At 47.8% G+C, this 16,780-nt stretch overlaps 2 protein-coding genes across 3 annotated transcripts in view; one reads left to right on the plus strand and one right to left on the minus strand.

Annotated features, from left to right (window-relative positions):
* Positions 1-4,766, minus strand: part of rnft1 (ring finger protein, transmembrane 1) — a 41,052-nt gene extending 36,286 nt beyond the window's left edge. The window contains exons 1-2 of the mRNA XM_072469925.1: positions 4,535-4,766; positions 1,521-2,011 (exon numbers count right to left, since the gene is read on the minus strand). Of these exons, the coding sequence (XP_072326026.1) occupies positions 1,521-2,011; positions 4,535-4,560 (517 nt within the window). The 5' untranslated portion in view covers positions 4,561-4,766. The remainder of the gene's footprint in view (positions 1-1,520; positions 2,012-4,534) is intronic.
* A 6,454-nt stretch (positions 4,767-11,220) lies between these two features.
* Positions 11,221-16,780, plus strand: part of LOC140386972 (uncharacterized) — a 156,683-nt gene continuing 151,123 nt past the window's right edge. For both annotated transcript variants that reach the window (XM_072469926.1, XM_072469927.1), the window contains exon 1: positions 11,221-11,533. In XM_072469926.1, the coding sequence (XP_072326027.1) occupies positions 11,453-11,533 (81 nt within the window). In that variant the 5' untranslated portion in view covers positions 11,221-11,452. The remainder of the gene's footprint in view (positions 11,534-16,780) is intronic.

The following is a 16,780-nucleotide window of genomic DNA, read 5'->3' on the forward strand; positions in this document are numbered from 1 at the left end:
TGAATGCTGACTTGTATATAAAGAACAGTCACTTGCAAAGGCACCAGAAGGTGCCCAGTACCCTAGAAGAGGATAAAATGTGTGAAAAGGGGCAAATATCAGAATCATTCAAAATAGGTCTCAGTGGTTCTAGTGACAATTGTTGTTATTCAAAATACAGACAAAGCTTATACTTAGTGATTTTGTAGCCTTCCACTTATTACTGTGATCTGAGTTTAAGTCGCCATCGGCTTGCTTAAAGCAGAGCAGGGTGTTAAGTGGGTGGCAATTTAGAGGTAAAAGTAGCATTATTTCAATTCAATTCTGGGGAAAAATTAGCAGGAATTTTAAAAGTAGCCTTCGCCCAAAGAGGGGCACTTGCTGACTCCACATCTCTAGAGCATATACTGATTTCCCCTGCCTCAGTTTGCTCTCCTCTCCTCCTGAAGGCATCAGCTCTTCTTGAGATTCAGCTCCATTGGTGCTTTCTGAACTCTCGCGTCTACTAAGTGGGCATTTTTCAGATAGGAGGCGAAACAGTGAATGTTGGGAAACTACATAAACATGGAGAATCACTGTAGAACAACCACACTGACTCAAAAACGTGTTTGTTGATATGGGCAAGTATTAGGATGGGAATCATGGTTGTTTCATTGCTTCCCAAGCCCAGGAATTGAAAATAAATTGTAGCAGTCCTACTGGTTCCCCAGGTGAGAAGCTAATTTAGTGTTCCGTGCCAATTGAAACAGCTGTCTGTGCAGCTCAATTTCACACTGTGAAACTCCTCTACTAACCAAAAATATCACCCGAGGACAGTTTGAGGATGTGTGTTACAAACTGCCTTCAGAATATTTTTAAAGATTCAGAAAAGTTACAAGACCCTCAAAGGATCCAGTCACCTGGGCCGGAATTCTCCGAGCACGTGGCGGGTCGAACAATCGCTGGGGGCACGGGACATTCCTGCCACGCCGGCACGCCACATCACTCTGAGCCACCGATTCTCCAGCAACTGGAGAATCGGCGGCAATCGTGCGCGCACGGTCGCCGCGGCGTGGTCGGGGGCCGCTGAGGTGACTCTCCACGGGCGACCGGCCAAACTCCCGCCGGCGTGGTTTAATCTGGTACCACCCGGCGGGAGCTTGGACGCGCGACCGCAGTGGCGGTCCTGATGGGGGGCAAGGGGAATCCGACTCCGGGGGGGTCTCAGCAGTGGCCAGGCCACAATCGGGGCCCACCGCGATCTGGGGGGGGGGACCTACTTTCCTCCGCGCGGGCCTGTTGTGTGGCTCCGCCATGTCGGCGGTGCCTGCGCCGAAGTGGGCTGCCGTGCGCATGCGCGGCCTGGACAGCAGGACCCCCACCGGCAGCCAGAGCTGTGGGACGCACGCCAGGGCCCTACTAGCCCCCTGGAAAACAGAGAATCACCAGGACTTTCGAGAATCCCGGCCCTGGTGTCCGACTCCAAGGAATAACTTTTGAATCTCAGTTCAATAAATAGTTTCAATATTAATAAGTAATTCATAAAAAAATGTTTCTCATACCTAATGCATGCTGGAAAACCAGTTTGGCACAAATGAGAAGAATGTACGGGAGACTCTTCTGAAGCCATAGAAAGATGTACCGTAGCTCTGAAATTGAGCTGGTGGGTTCTCTGTCATCTAGTTCAGACCTTTCTCCAGCAGGCCCCTCTGCCCTGGCATGAGAATGCGAGTGTGAATGTGAATGAGAAGAAGTTGAGTGCTGAGCACCTGCCCCAAGTCTGCTGCTCTGGTCTTCAGGTGCATCCACCTGGATTTGAACTTCCTCTTCTTTGGTGGAAGGATGAGGCATGTTCTCTGGAGTCCTAACAAATAAAACAGGACATGAATCCATGCTTTCCCCTACAGTTCCATTTAAAGGCTGCGTGTGGTGATGGCTGTTGATGTCTGTGTGTACAATGACAAATTCCTTCTGCATTTCAGATCCTCTTCCCTCTTGGCTGTTTAAGATCCCTGATCTGCACAGTGTTCCAGAGCTCTGACCTGAATGTCTCCTATACCATAAAAAAAATCAAAACAGCACATTAGATCCAACATTGGAAATCATTCTGCAATTCATCACAGAAGAGGTACTTATGGATAAAATTCCCCCTTTCATCTCCTTAGTTTCTGCTGCTTAGAGGACAGGCATCCTCCCACTTAGGCTGCCAGCTGGCTTCTAGGAAGCACCAAAGACAACTCTGGCATAGCTTGTCCTGATTACAGTCATAGAGAAGAATAGGAGGCCATGTTGTATCTGTCCATGCTATTTAGAACTGTTAAATGTTGCACATTGTCTTTGTAAGATTGATACAAATGTGACTATCTTTTTATGCTGGGGATCCTTGCTTCAGTGTTGGGAACCAGTTCCCACAAAATAATCTGGGCCCCACTTGGTAGATTTCATAGAATTTACAGTGCCGGAGGCCATTCAGCACATTGAGTCTGCACCGGCCGTTACAAAGAGCACCCCACTCAAGCCCAGGTATCTATCCTAACCCCATAACCCAGAAACCCCCACTTAACCTTTCTGGGACACAAAGAGCAATTTGACATGGCCAATCCACCTAACCGACACATCATTGGACTGTGGGAGGAAACTGGAGGAAATCCACGCAGACATGGGGAGAACGTGCAGACTCCGCACAGACAGTGACCCAAGCTGGGAATCGAACCTGGGACCCTGGAGCTGTGAAGCAACTGTGCTAACCAATATGCTACCGTGCTGCCAATTCATGCAAGACCACTCTTCCATTCAAGGATTCCTCTTTTTAGTACTGGAAATACATTATTTTCAAACACATCATCTGGCATTGGCAATTTTGGCTCAGGAAGATAGCACTCTCATCTGATTCAGAAAAGGTTGCTATCGCACCTTTCATGATCACAGGTCATCTAAAGCTCTTTAAGCCAATTAAGCATTTTGGAAGCACAGTCGTCATTGTAATGCTGGAAATGCAGCAACCAGTAATGCAGACAGCAAGCTCCCATATACGGAAATGTGATAAATAACCAGATAATCTATTTCTGCAATGTTGATTAAGGGATAGATATTGGCCAGGGCACCGGATATAACATTTGTCTCTTTTTGAAATAATGCCATGGGATCTCTTACATCTGTCTGAGAGGGTTTAAGGTAGGGAAGGTAAAGTCACGATAGTCCCAAATGATTGCACACCTCAGGTATGGGGCAATGTTGAGAAGACAACATGAATAACCTCAGCCGGTGCAGGAAATGAACCCACGCTGCTGCAGCACAAATCAGCTATCCAGCCCACTGAGCTAAATTGGTCTGAGAGGGTTTAACATCTCATTCGAAAGACTCTGACAGTGCAGTGTTCCCTCAGCATTGCAGCTGTAAATTTTTGGTTGTAGATTTTTATGCTCAAAGTTTAGAATGATTGAAAGCCAACTCCAGATCAGACAGCCTGGACTGACACTTGGTGCAGTACTGATGAAGTGCAGTACTGATGAAGTTGCTTCACAACTCCAGGATCCCTGGTTCAATTCCCGGCTTGGGCAACTGTCTGTGCGGGAGTTTGCACGTTCCCCCCGTGTCTGCATGGGTTTCCTCCGGGTGCTCCGGTTTCCTCCGGAAGTGAAATTAATGAAATTAAAATCGCTTGTCACAAGTAGACTTCAAATGAAGTTACTGTGAAAAGCCCCTAGTCGCCACATTAAGGCACCTGTTCGGGGAGGCTGGCACAGGAATTGAACCATGCTGCTGGCCTGCCTTAAAAGCCAGCGATTTAGCCCTGTGCTAACCCAGCCCTGAAAGACGTGCTTGTTGGGTGAATTGGACATTCTGAATTCTCCCTCAGTGTACCCGAACAGGCGCCGGAGTGTGGCGACTGGGGGATTTTCACACTAACTTCATTGCAGCGTTAATGTAAGCCTACTTGTGACAATGAAGATTTTTCTTTTAAATTTAGAGTACCAAATTCATTTTTTTTTTCAATTAAGGGGCAATTTAGCATGGCCAATCCACCTACCCTGCACATCTTTGGGTTGTGGGGGCGAAACCCACGCAAACACAGTGAGAATGTGCAAACTCCACACGGACAGTGACCCAGAGCCGGGATCGAACCTGGGGCCTCGGCGCCGTGAGGCAGCAGGGTTAACCCACTGCGCCACCGTGCTGCTGACAATAAAGATTATTAAAAACTTTTCATTTGATGTTGGGGGAGGGGGGACTCGCTGAACGCAAAGTTGGTGCCAGATTTCACTGCGTAGTAACAGTCACACTTCCAAAAGCAGTTAACTGCCTGCCTGCAGGCGTTGGGGCGTCGAGGACTTTAATAGACGCGCGAGTTTCTTTCTTTGCGTGTAATAAAAGTTTGGGGGTGAAGTCTGCAGTTGCATGTCCCCGAAGGCCCCCGCCCCCCGAATTAGTTGACTGCAACCGAAAGTGAAGGAAGTCGGTCCCAACAACGGGGGGGGGGGGGGGGGGGCGGAAGAGGGGGAAGCGAATGAAAATCCCGCACCTTTCCGAATTACCCCTGTTATTTTGTTTAATAAATGAGTTGTGGGGTTTGTACCTGTCATTCTGAGGCCGGTGTTTCATGCTGGATAGGGTCCAGCGCCGCCCGGCCGGCTCGCCCCGCCCGCTCTCCGCCTCCCTCAGCCCCCGACGGCCATTTCCCTGGCGAGTGTCACAAACGAACTCGGGGAAGAGGTCACAGGTGAGAGGTCACCTCCACGCGCGTATATTTTAAAAAGCAACGCAGGGCGAGGCGCGGGGAAAACATTTTGGCTTTTCCCCCCCCCTCTCTCTCTCGGGTTTGTTAATTTGAAAAACAAAACGGCCAACCGTCCGGCGGCGCGGTGACGTTCGGCGGCGCGGTTGACGTTTGACGTCGGCGGAGTCGTAAAACGTAGCTTGGTCGCCACGGCAACGGGCCCCAACAAGGCCTGGCGCGCGCCGCGGCCAACAGGTAAATATTTGAACCGGCCGCCTTTAGGCTCCGGGGTTTCACCGTTGATCCGTCGTCTGACTTTCCTGGTTTTTCCAAAGTGTTTTTCGTCTGTTGTGGCCTGTCCAAGCGCTGCGTTCATTTCAGACTCGCCTTCCTCAGCCCCGGGGGGGGGGGGGGGGGGAGAATTAAAATGTCCCTCGCCCCCAGTGTCCCTCGGTGCCTAATTCAGCGCCAATGTGCTGCCAGGTATGTCTACCGCACGGTCCATTCTGATAGTCTTTTCTGCGTACAGCTTTGGAATCTTTCTTTAAAACTCCCTTTACGCAAATGGCAGGTGAGTCTAGAGCCAAAGTGACAGTTTCACAGTATGAAGAATCTCATCGGATCTGTACAGTGCAGAAGGAGGCCATTCGGCCCATCGAGTCTGCACCGTCCCTTTGAAAGACCACCCTTCCTAGGTCCTATCTCCCACCCTGTAACCTCACGGTGGCACAGGGGTTAGCATGGTTGCTTCACAGCTCCAGGGTCTCAGGTACGATTCCCGGCTGGGTCATTGTCTGTGCGGTTTCCTCCGGGTGCTCCGGTTTCCACCCACAGTACAAAGATGTGCATGTTAGGTGTATTGGTCATGCTAAATTGCCCTTCGTATTCAAAAACATTAGGTGGGGTTACGGGGATAGGTTGGCTTAAGTAGGGTGCTCTTTCCAAGGGCCGGTGTAGATTCAAGCGGTCTTCTGCACTTGTCAATGCTATGATTCTAAGGGGCAATTTAGCATGTCCAATCCACCTAACCTGCCCATCTTTGGACTATGGGAGGAAACCGGAGGAAACCCATGCAAACTCCACACATGCAGTGGCCTGAATTGAACCCTGGTGCTGTGCGGCAGCAGTGCTAACCACTATGCCCCCCCCCCCCCCCAGTTCAGGCTATTGAAGAATGAGGTGGGGTTGGGAGTTCTTCATTCCGAGAGGGTGGCGAATCTTTGGAATTCTCTACAACAGAGGGCCTTGAAAGATCAATCATTGAGATTGGGATCCATAGATTTCTGGGGATAATGGCATCGGAAGGCATGGGGATTGCTCAGGAAAGTGGCGTTGAGATAGATGATGATCTAACTGAGTGGTGGAGCAGGCTTCATGGGCTGAATGGCCTTCCCCTGTTCCTAGGTTCCTAAATTGTTGTTTGTTACTTGGCAAGGTTCCCCACTGTAGTCTTAAGGAGTTTTCACAGGTGATACGGAACATATTGTTGCATTTCCAGGGCGGGATGTGGGCACAGTGGTTAGCACTGCTGCCTCACAGCACCAGAGACCCAGGTTCATTTCCAACATCGGGTGATTGTGTGGAGTTTGCACATTCTCCCCGTGTCTGCGTGGGTTTTCTCCGGGTTCTCTGGTTTCCTCCCACAGTCCAAAGATGTGCAGGTTAGGTATACTGGCCAGTCAAAATTGCCCCCAAAGTGCCCAAAAAGTTAGGTGGGGCTGCAGGGGTTTGGGCTTAGGTACGGTGGTCTTTCACAGGGTCGGTGCAGACTTGATGGGCCGAATGGCCTACTTCTGCACTGTAGGGATTCTATGATTTTTTTGTTTCTGAGTTGTGTAAGTCACTTTTTTGGGAAGCAAAGCAAACTTCTTGCTCGCTTTCTTTTTTTTTAATATATTTTATTCAAGATTTTTTGGCCAAACATAACAGTACGTAGTGTTTCTTTTAAACACCAATAAAGCAATATAAATAACAGTGGCCAGTTTTAAACAAATAAATAAATAATATTTGAACAGAAACAAAAACCAAACTAACTGGCAACTGCCTGGTCAAAAATAAATACTCTCCAAAGATACAATCCAACAGTCCAATATACATTACCTAAAACAAGTGCCTATACATATACAATACCCTGAGAGTCCGTCCGATTCCTCCACCACCCCCCCCCCCCCCCCGGGTTGCTGCTGTTGTCTTCTTTTCCATTCCCTCTATCTTTCTGTGAGGTAGTCGACGAACGGTTGGCACCGCCTGGTGAACCCTTGAGCCGAACCCCTTAGTACGAACTTAATCCGTTCTAACTTTATAAACCCTGCCATGTCGTTTATCCAGGTCTCCACACCCGGGGGTTTGGCTTCCTTCCACATTAACAATATCCTGCGCCGGGCTACTAGGGACGCAAAGGCCAAAACATCAGCCTCTCTCGCCTCCTGCACTCCCGGCTCTTCTGCAACCCCAAATATAGCCAACCCCCAGCTTGGTTCGACCTGGACCCCCACCACCTTCGAAAGCACCTTTGCCACCCCCACCCAATACCCCTGTAGTGCCGGGCATGACCAGAACATGTGGGTGTGATTCGCTGGGCTTCTCGAGCATCTCGCACACCTATCCTCTACCCCAAAAAATTTGATGAGCCGTGCTCCAGTCATATGCGCCCTGTGTAACACCTTAAATTGTATCAGGCTTAGCCTGGCACACGAGGACGATGAGTTTACCCAACGTAGGGCATCAGCCCACAGTCCCTCCTCAATCTCCTCCCCCAGCTCTTCTTCCCATTTCCCTTTCAGCTCATCTACCATGATCTCCCCCTCGTCCCTCATTTCCCTATATATGTCCGACACCTTACCATCCCCCACCCATATCTCTAAGATCACTCTATCCTGCACCTCCTGCTTCGGGAGCTGCGGGAATTCCCTCACCTGTTGCCTCGCAAAAGCCTTCAGTTGCATATACCGAAATGCATTCCCTTGGGGCAACCCATATTTTTCCATCAGCGCTCCCAGACTCGCAAACGTCCCATCTACGAACAGATCTCTCAATTGTGCTACCCCTGCTCTTTGCCATGCTCCAAATCCCCCATCCATTCTCCCCGGAACAAACCTATGGTTATTTCTTATCGGGGACCGCACCGAGGCTCCCGTCTTTCCCCTATGCCATCTCCACTGCCCCCAAATTTTCAATGTAGCCACCACCACCGGGCTTGTGGTGTATTTCTTCGGTGAGAACGGCAACGGTGCCGTCACCATAGCTTGTAGGCTAGTCCCACTGCAGGACGCCCTCTCCAATCTCTTCCACGCCGCTCCCTCCTCTTCTCCCATCCACTTACACACCATTGAAATATTGGCGGCCCAGTAGTACTCACTTAGGCTCTATAGTGCCAGCCCCCCCCTGTCCCTACTACGCTGCAAAAATCCCCTACTCACTCTCGGGGTCTTCCCGGCCCACACAAAACTCATAATACTCTTCTCGATTCTTTTGAAAAAAGCCTTCGTGACCACCACCGGGAGGCACTGAAACACAAAAAGGAATCTCGGGAGGACCACCATTTTAACCGCCTGCACCCTCCCTGCCAGTGACAGGGACACCATGTCCCATCTCTTAAAGTCCTCCTCCATCTGTTCCACCAACCGCGTTAAATTAAGCCTATGTAATGTACCCCAATTCTTGGCTATCTGGATCCCCAAGTACCGAAAGTCCCTTGTTACCTTCCTCAACGGTAAATCCTCTATTTCTCTGCTCTGCTCCCCTGGATGCACCACAACAACTCACTTTTCCCCATGTTCAATTTATACCCTGAAAAATCCCCAAACTCCCCAAGTATCCGCATTATCTCTGGCATCCCCTCTGCCGGGTCCGCCACATATAGCAACAAATCATCCGCATACAGAGATACCCGGTGTTCTTCTCCTCCCCTGAGTACTCCCCTCCACTTCCTGGAACCCCTCAATGCTATGGCCAGGGGCTCAATCGCCAGTGCAAACAATAACGGGGACAGAGGACATCCCTGCCTCGTCCCTCTATGGAGCCGAAAATAATCAGACCCCCGTCCATTCGTGACCACGCTCGCCATCGGGGCCCTATACAACAACTGTACCCATCTGATATACCCATCTCCAAAGCCAAATCTCCTCAGCACCTCCCACAAATAATCCCACTCCACTCTATCAAATGCTTTCTCGGCATCCATCGCCACCACTATCTCCGCTTCCCCCTCTGGTGGGGGCATCATCATTACCCCTAGCAGCATCTGTATATTTGTATTCAGCTGTCTCCCCTTCACAAACCCAGTTTGGTTCTCATGAACCACCCCCGGGACACAATCCTCTATCCTCGTTGCCATTACCTTGGCCAGAATCTTAGCGTCCACATTCAGGAGGGAAATAGGCCTATAGGACCTGCATTGCAGCGGGTCTTTTTCCTTCTTTAGGATGAGCGATATCGTTGCCTCTGACATAGTCGGGGGCAGCTGCCCCCTTTCCCTGGCCTCATTAAAGGTTCTCATCAGTAGCGGGGCCAGCAAGTCCATATATTTCCTATAGAATTCAACTCGGAATCCGTCTGGTCCCGGGACCTTCCCCGCCTGCATGCTCCCAATCCCTTTCACTACTTCCTCCGTCTCAATCTGTGCTCCCAGTCCCGCCCTCTCCTGCTCCTCCACCATAGGAAATTCCAGCTGATCCAGAAAGCACATCATTCTCTCCTTCCCATCCGGGGGCTGAGCTTCATATAATCTTTCATAAAATGCCTTGAACACTCCATTCACTCTCTCCGCTCCCCGCTCCATCTCTCCCTCCTCATCTCTCACCCCCCCTATCTCCCTCGCTGCACCCCTTTTCCTTGCTCGCTTTCTTAAAATGTATTTTAAAATTGATATTTTCCCTATTTCCAGAGGCATAGACTGCTTGCTGGACTTTGATTCCATGGCATGCTGCCCAAACATCACTTTTTGTGCATAGACCTGCACACTGAATGTCAACCATATATTAGGGTTATATATTCTAAACCTAATCCAGGGACACGTGTGCACTCACCCACACCATACAAGTCTGCCGACTGCACTCTGAACCAGATTGAACTCTGAACAGGAAGGGAAGCACTGCTTCATACAATCTTTCAGTCTTAAAATGTGCAGAGTCTACGTTAGATTTTCCTGGAAGGACAAGGTATCTCACTAACAGGATGCCTCCATCAAGCAAAAAAGACATCTGCTGATCACACAAGTGAGTTAAGTGGTATATGAATTTCAGTGCCAACATGATGCTAGGTATGTGGGCCATACGTCCCAAAGACTGATGGATTGTTTCAAATAGCAAGTTCCTACCACTGTTCGTAATGGGCAACATAAGAAGTCTTATAACACCAGGTTAAAGTCCAACAGGTTTTTTTGGAATCACAAGCTTTCGGAGCGTAGCTCCTTCATCAGGTGAGTGAAGAGGTGGGTTCCACCAACACATATATGAACAAAGTCAATGATGCAAGATGATATTTTGAATGCGAGTCTTTGCAGGTAATTAAGTCTTTACAAGTCCAGACGGTGAGACTGGAGAGAGGGATTATCACAGGTTGAAGAGGTGTGAATTGCCTAAAGCCAGGACAGTTGGTAGGATTTTGCAAGCCCAGGCCAGATGGTGGAGGGTTAATGTAGTGAGACATGAATCCAAGATCCTGGTTGAGACCGTTTTGAGGCAATGGGCAAGGTACAGACTGTACCCAACCAGCTTTTGCTTGAAAAATTCAATACACCGTGTCCAACATTAAATATGATTGTGCAATTGGACAATATTTGCGAAATGATCCCCGGTGTGCTAAAAATTACGCTGACCACCAATTTAAGATTGTCAGTCGGACTCGCCTTGTGGCACATTTGTGTGAACTGTAAACTTCATATATTAATACACAGGGCCCTGTTCATTTCTGACAGAAAGAATTTGTACACACATTTCACCTGTTTCAGCTAAATAAAATATGAGATCATTTACTGGTTCATTCCTCAGGGCATTACCTTGGCTAGTCAAAGTCAAGCTGTCTGGTTTAAATATTCAAACAAAGCTTGGCAGTTAATTGTCAGTCACTATCTACTGGAGCAGCCTCCATGGCAATGCCTCTACCAATCAGAGTCCACTTGCCAACCAATCAGCGCTCTTTCCTGATACAGTGTAAAGTTGTTGTTTCCCCTGACATTGGGTTTGTTGCAATTTTCCTCACGACTGTAAGATGAAAAACTTAAACAAAATGTCTGTTTTCATACATACTTAAGTTCTGTACTACCAAATTATTAAATTACCATTTAATTGAGGTACTATACAACTATGAACCTGAGCCAAAGCACAGTGGTTAGTACTGCTGCATCACAGTGCCAGGTTCTTGCTCTTTAATGTCCAGGGATGTGCAGGTTAGGGATGGGGGGGGGGGGGGATGGGGAGGGGGGGGGGGGGGGGGGGGGGAGAGTGGGGAGTGGAGTGCTCATTTGAAGGGTCGGTGCAGACTCGATGGGCCAAATGACCTCCTTCTGCACTGTAGAGATTCTATGAATCTAAAATACATTGATTTTGAGAAATAAAATTGTTTTAAGTGTCTTTTCATAATTTCTGTATTATTTCTAAAGACAGTCTTTGTTTCTGAGGTGACATTTATTTACAGGATTTACCGAATAACATTTGTTAAAACGAAACTAACTTGTCAGTAGGTTATTGTTTATATTGCAGCTGACATTAGGACTTCAAAAATTATTGATGGCAGATATATATTTCAAGAAGTCCTGAATATCATCTGGGGTCTACGATGAATTACTGTCCCTTCAAGATGGATTGGCTGGACTCCAGTCTCCAGGAGACGTTATTGCCTGGGAAACCATGGCACCGGGTGAGCACGGATTTCATCTTTCAGAAACCTCTAAAGCATGAAAGGAACTGTCATAGGGATGAATATGCTGGGTTCACGTCTGGGTGCATGGTGAAAGCTGGAAAACCCTGCCATTTGGAATATCTGCATGTAAAGGAATCTAATTAAATGTAGGGAAATCAGGTGGGCTCCTTTATAGAGTGCTCTATGATGATTTCCTGGTAATTTGCCACACCCGGGCAATCTGGTGTATTTGGTGGTTTGTCCAGGAATATCTCCCCCCCATATATTGATCATCTGTCTATACAAAGGTTGAATGCATCCATCAATACCTTCAGTATATTAAGAAAAAGATCGGAGAGCAGTTTCTTTCTGAAATGCACCCAGATGTTTACAACACCTTCTAATCTGAAACTCTTGCTCAATAGACAGCCCTTGGATGGCACCTTAAAAAGCGAGGCCAAGGGTAAACGCAGCTCCACTTCAGGTGCAGAGTAGTAATAGATTGTGCACTACAGGCTGCGGTGCTTTTATAAACCAGCATGTTATCCAACTTCCCATGAACAAACTTGCAGGAGATCTGTCAGTGCATTCCATTTCTCATAATAACTTTGGCACCAGAGTATGACATATTCTAATACGAAAGAATCCAACCATCTCCCCATGACAATGGCTTTACCTTCACTGGATCTCCCACTGACAACATCTTGGGGGATTAGTATTGACCAGAAACTGAACTGGACAAGAACACATCAAACGCTGGGAATTCTGTGATGAGTAACTCAACTCCTGTCTCTTCAAAATTTGTCCACCAAATACAAGGTACAAGTCAGGAGCATGCTGGAACACTCCAAATTGTTTGAATGAGTGCAGCTCCAACAACACTCAAGAAGCTCAACATCATCCAGAACAAAGCAGATTGCTTGATTGGCACCCCATCCAACAACTTTAACATTCACTCCCTCTACCAATGCACAATGTCAGCCGTGTGTACTATCTACAAGATGCAACGCACCAAGACTCCTTCAAAAACATTGATCATTTTTAAAAGGAGTAATTTCTAAAGGTGACCATTTGAGTGTGAGAGGGTCAAATCTCTCTCTCTCACCATTTGAACAAGAACAAAGAACAAAGAAAAGTACAGCACAGGAACAGGCCCTTCGGCCCTCCAAGCCCGTGCCGACCATGCTGCCCAACTAAACTACAATCTTCTACACTTCCTGGGTTCGTATCCCTCTATTCCCATCCTATTCATGGATTTGTCAAGATGCCCCTTAAATGTCACTATCGTCCCTGCTTCCACCACCTCCTCCGGTAGTGAGTTCCAGGCACCCACTACCCTCTGTGTAAAAAAAAAAAACTTGCCTCGTACATCTACTCTAAACCTTGCCCCTCGCACCTTAAACCTATGCCCCCTAGTAATTGTTCCTCTACCCTGGGGAAAAGCCTCTGACTATCAACTCTGTCTACGCCCCTCATAATTTTATAGACTTCTATCAGGTCGCCCCTCAACCTCCGTCGTTCCAGTGAGAACAAACCGAGTTTATTCAACCGCTCCTCATAGCTAATGCCCTCCATACCAGGCAACATTCTGGTAAATCTCTTCTGCACCCTCTCTAAAGCCTCCACATCCTTCTGGTAGTGTGGCGACCAGAATTGAACACTATACTCCAAGTGTGGCCTAACTAAGATTCTATACAGCTGCAACATGACTTGCCAATTCTTATACTCAATGTCCTGGCCAATGAAGGCAAGCATGCGTATTCCTTCTTGACTACCTACTCCACCTGTTTTGCCCCTTTCAGTGACCTGTGGACCTGTACACCTAGATCTCTCTGACTTTCAATACTCTTGAGGGTTCTACCATTCACTGTATATTCCCTACCTGCATTAGACCTTCCAAAATGCATTACCTCACATTTGTCTGGAATAAACTCCATCTGCCATCTCTCCGCCCAAGTCTCCAAACAATCTAAATCCTGCTGTATCCTCTGACAGTCCTCATCGCTATCTGCAATTCCACCAACCTTTGTGTCGTCTGCAAACTTACTAATCAGACCAGTTACATTTTCCTCCAAATCATATATATATACCACAAACAGCAAAGGTCCCAGCACTGATCCCTGCGGAATACCACTAGTCACAGTCCTCCAATTAGAAAAGCATCCTTCCATTGCTACTCTCTGCCTTCTATGACCTAGCCAGTTCTGTATCCACCTTGCCAGCTCACTCCTGATCCTATGTGACTTCACCTTTTGTACTAGTCTACCATGAGGGACCTTGTCAAAGGCCTTACTGAAGTCCATATAGACAACATCCACTGCCCTACCTGCATCAATCATCTTTGTGACCACTTCGAAAAACTCTTATCAAGTTAGTGAGACACAACCTCCCCTTCATAAAACCATGCTGCCTTTCACTAATACACCCATTTGCTTCCAAATGGGAGTAGATTCTGTCTCGAAGAATTCTCTCCAGTAATTTCCCAACCATTGACGTAAGGCTCACCGACCTGTAGTTCCCTGGATTATCCTTGCTACCCTTCTTAAACAGAGGAACAACATTGGCTATTCTCCAGTCCTTCGGGACATCACCTGCAGACAGTGAGGATCCAAAGATTTCTGTCAAGGCCTTAGCAATTTCCTCTCTAGCCTCCTTCAGTATTCTGGGGTAGATCCCATCAGGCCCTGGGGACTTATCTACCTTAATATTTTTCAAGACGCCCAACACCTCGTCTTTTTGGACCTCAATGTGACCCAGGCTACCTACACACCCTTCTCCAGACTCAACATCTACCAATTCCTTCTCTTTGGTGAATACTGATGCAAAGTATTCATTTAGTACCTTGCCCATTTCCTCTGGCTCCACACAGATTCCCTTGCCTATCCTTCAGTGGGCCAACCCTTTCCCTGGCTACCCTCTTGCTTTTTATGTACGTGTAAAAAGCCTTGGGAGTTTCCTTAACCTTATTTGCCAATGACTTTTCGTGACCCCCTTCTAGCCCTCCTGACTCCTTGCTTAAGTTCCTTCCTACTTTCCTTATATTCCACACAGGCTTCGTCTGTTCCCAGCCTTTTAGCCCTGACAAATGCCTCCTTTTTCTTTTTGACATGGCCTACAATATCTCTTGTTATCCAAGGCTCCCAAAAATTGCCGTATTTATCCTTCTTCCTCACAGGAACATGCCGGTCCTGAATTCCTTTCAACTGACACTTGAAAGCCTCCCACATGTCAGATGTTGACTTACCCTCAAACATCCGCCCCAATCTAGGTTCTTCAGTTCCCGCCTAATATTGTTATAATTAGCCTTCCCTCAATTTAGCACATTCACCCTAGGACCACTCTTACCCTTGTTCACCAGCACTTTAAAATTTACTGAATTGTGGTCACTGTTCCCGAAATGCTCCCCTACTGAAACTTCTATCACCTGGCCAGGCTCATTCCCCAATACCAGGTCCAGTACAGCCCCTTCCCTAGTTGGACTGTCTACATATTGTTTTAAGAAGCCCTCCTGGATGCTCCTTACAAACTCTGCCCTGTCTAAGTCCCTGGCACTAAGTGAGTCCCAGTCAATATTGGGAAGTTGAAGTCTCCCATCACCACAACCCTGTTGTTTTTACTCTTTTCCAAAATCTGTCTACCTATCTGCTCCTCTATCTCCCGCTGGCTGTTGGGAGACCTGTAGTAAACCCCAACATTGTGACTTCACCCTTCTTATTCCTTTAAAAAAAAAATAATATTTAAAGTTTTTTAACACAATTTTTCTCCCTTACAAACAATACCCCCCCCCCCCCCCGTAACCAAAAAAGCGAGAAATCGCGCAGAGCAAGATATATACATGGCAAATGATATATTTACACAGCTTTGTACACTGGCCCTCACCCGTACGTGCCAGTTTCCCCAACCCTTCATGTTATCTCTTGCTCATCCACCCTCCCAGGCAGTCCCCCCTCCCCCCTTCCCAGGACGCCCCCCCCCCCCAAGGTTGCTGCTGCTGCTGACTGACCTTCCTCTACCTGCATCAATCATCTTTGTGACCACTTCGAAAAACTCTTATCAAGTTAGTGAGACACAACCTCCCCTTCATAAAACCATGCTGCCTTTCACTAATACACCCATTTGCTTCCAAATGGGAGTAGATTCTGTCTCGAAGAATTCTCTCCAGTAATTTCCCAACCATTTCCTCTCACGCTCCGCGAGATAGTCTAGGAACGGTTGCCACCGCCTGTAGAACCCCTGCGCAGACCCTCTCAAGGCGAACTTAATCCTCTCCAACTTTATGAACCCAGCCATATCATTTATCCAGGCCTCCAGGCTGGGGGGCTTCACCTCCTTCCACATTAGCAAGATCCTTCGCCGGGCTCCTAGGGATGCAAAGGCCAGAATGCCGGCCTCTTTTGCCTCCTGCACTCCCGGTTTGTCCACTACTCCAAATATTGCTAGCCCCCAGCTTGGCTTAACCCGGACTTTCACCACCTGAGATATTGCTCCCGCCACTCGTCTCCAGAACCCCTCCAGTGCCAACCCTTCTTATTCCTGATCTCTACCCATATAGCCTCACTGCCCTCTGAGGTGTCCTCCCGTAGTACAGCTGTGATATTCTCCCTAACCAGTAGCGCAACTCTGCCACCCCTTTTACATTCCCCTCTATCCCGCCTGAAACATTTAAATCCTGGAACGTTTAGCTGCCAATCATGCCCTTCCCTCAATTCGATAAACCATTCTTTTCCCTGACCTGGTGGGCCATCCCCAAAAGTTAAGTATTGGCCAGTAGTGGTAGGTTTTGATATAGATAGTAGGATTATTGTGTAAGTATCTATTGCTGTACATAATAAATGACCGTTGATTTCAATCTTATTCAGCGATGTGCTGACTTATTAATCATAACTCTAACTTGAACCACGTGGCGGTATCAGAAAGATACCTGGCGACTCGTGAGCAAAGGTGACATTATCAGAGCTAATAAAACTAAGGCTAAAAAGAGCAACAGTACCAATATGTACAATGACCTCTGCCTGTTTGCCCTCCCCCTTCAGGATGCCCTCTACCCGTTCGGAGACATCCTGGATCCTGGCACCAGGGAGGCAACATACCATCCTGGAGTCTCTTTCACGTCCACAGAAGCGCCTATCTGTGCCCCTGACTATAGAGTTCCCTATGTCTATTGCTCTTCTGCGCTTTGACCCTCCCTTCTGAACATCAGTTTGAGTGCGAGAGAGTCAAATCCCTCTCTTCTCTTCTCTCTAATAGCTGATCCTGCCTATCCCC

Source organism: Scyliorhinus torazame, chromosome 12 (genome assembly GCF_047496885.1).
Source record: "Scyliorhinus torazame isolate Kashiwa2021f chromosome 12, sScyTor2.1, whole genome shotgun sequence".
NCBI classification, from domain to species: Eukaryota; Metazoa; Chordata; class Chondrichthyes; order Carcharhiniformes; family Scyliorhinidae; genus Scyliorhinus; species Scyliorhinus torazame.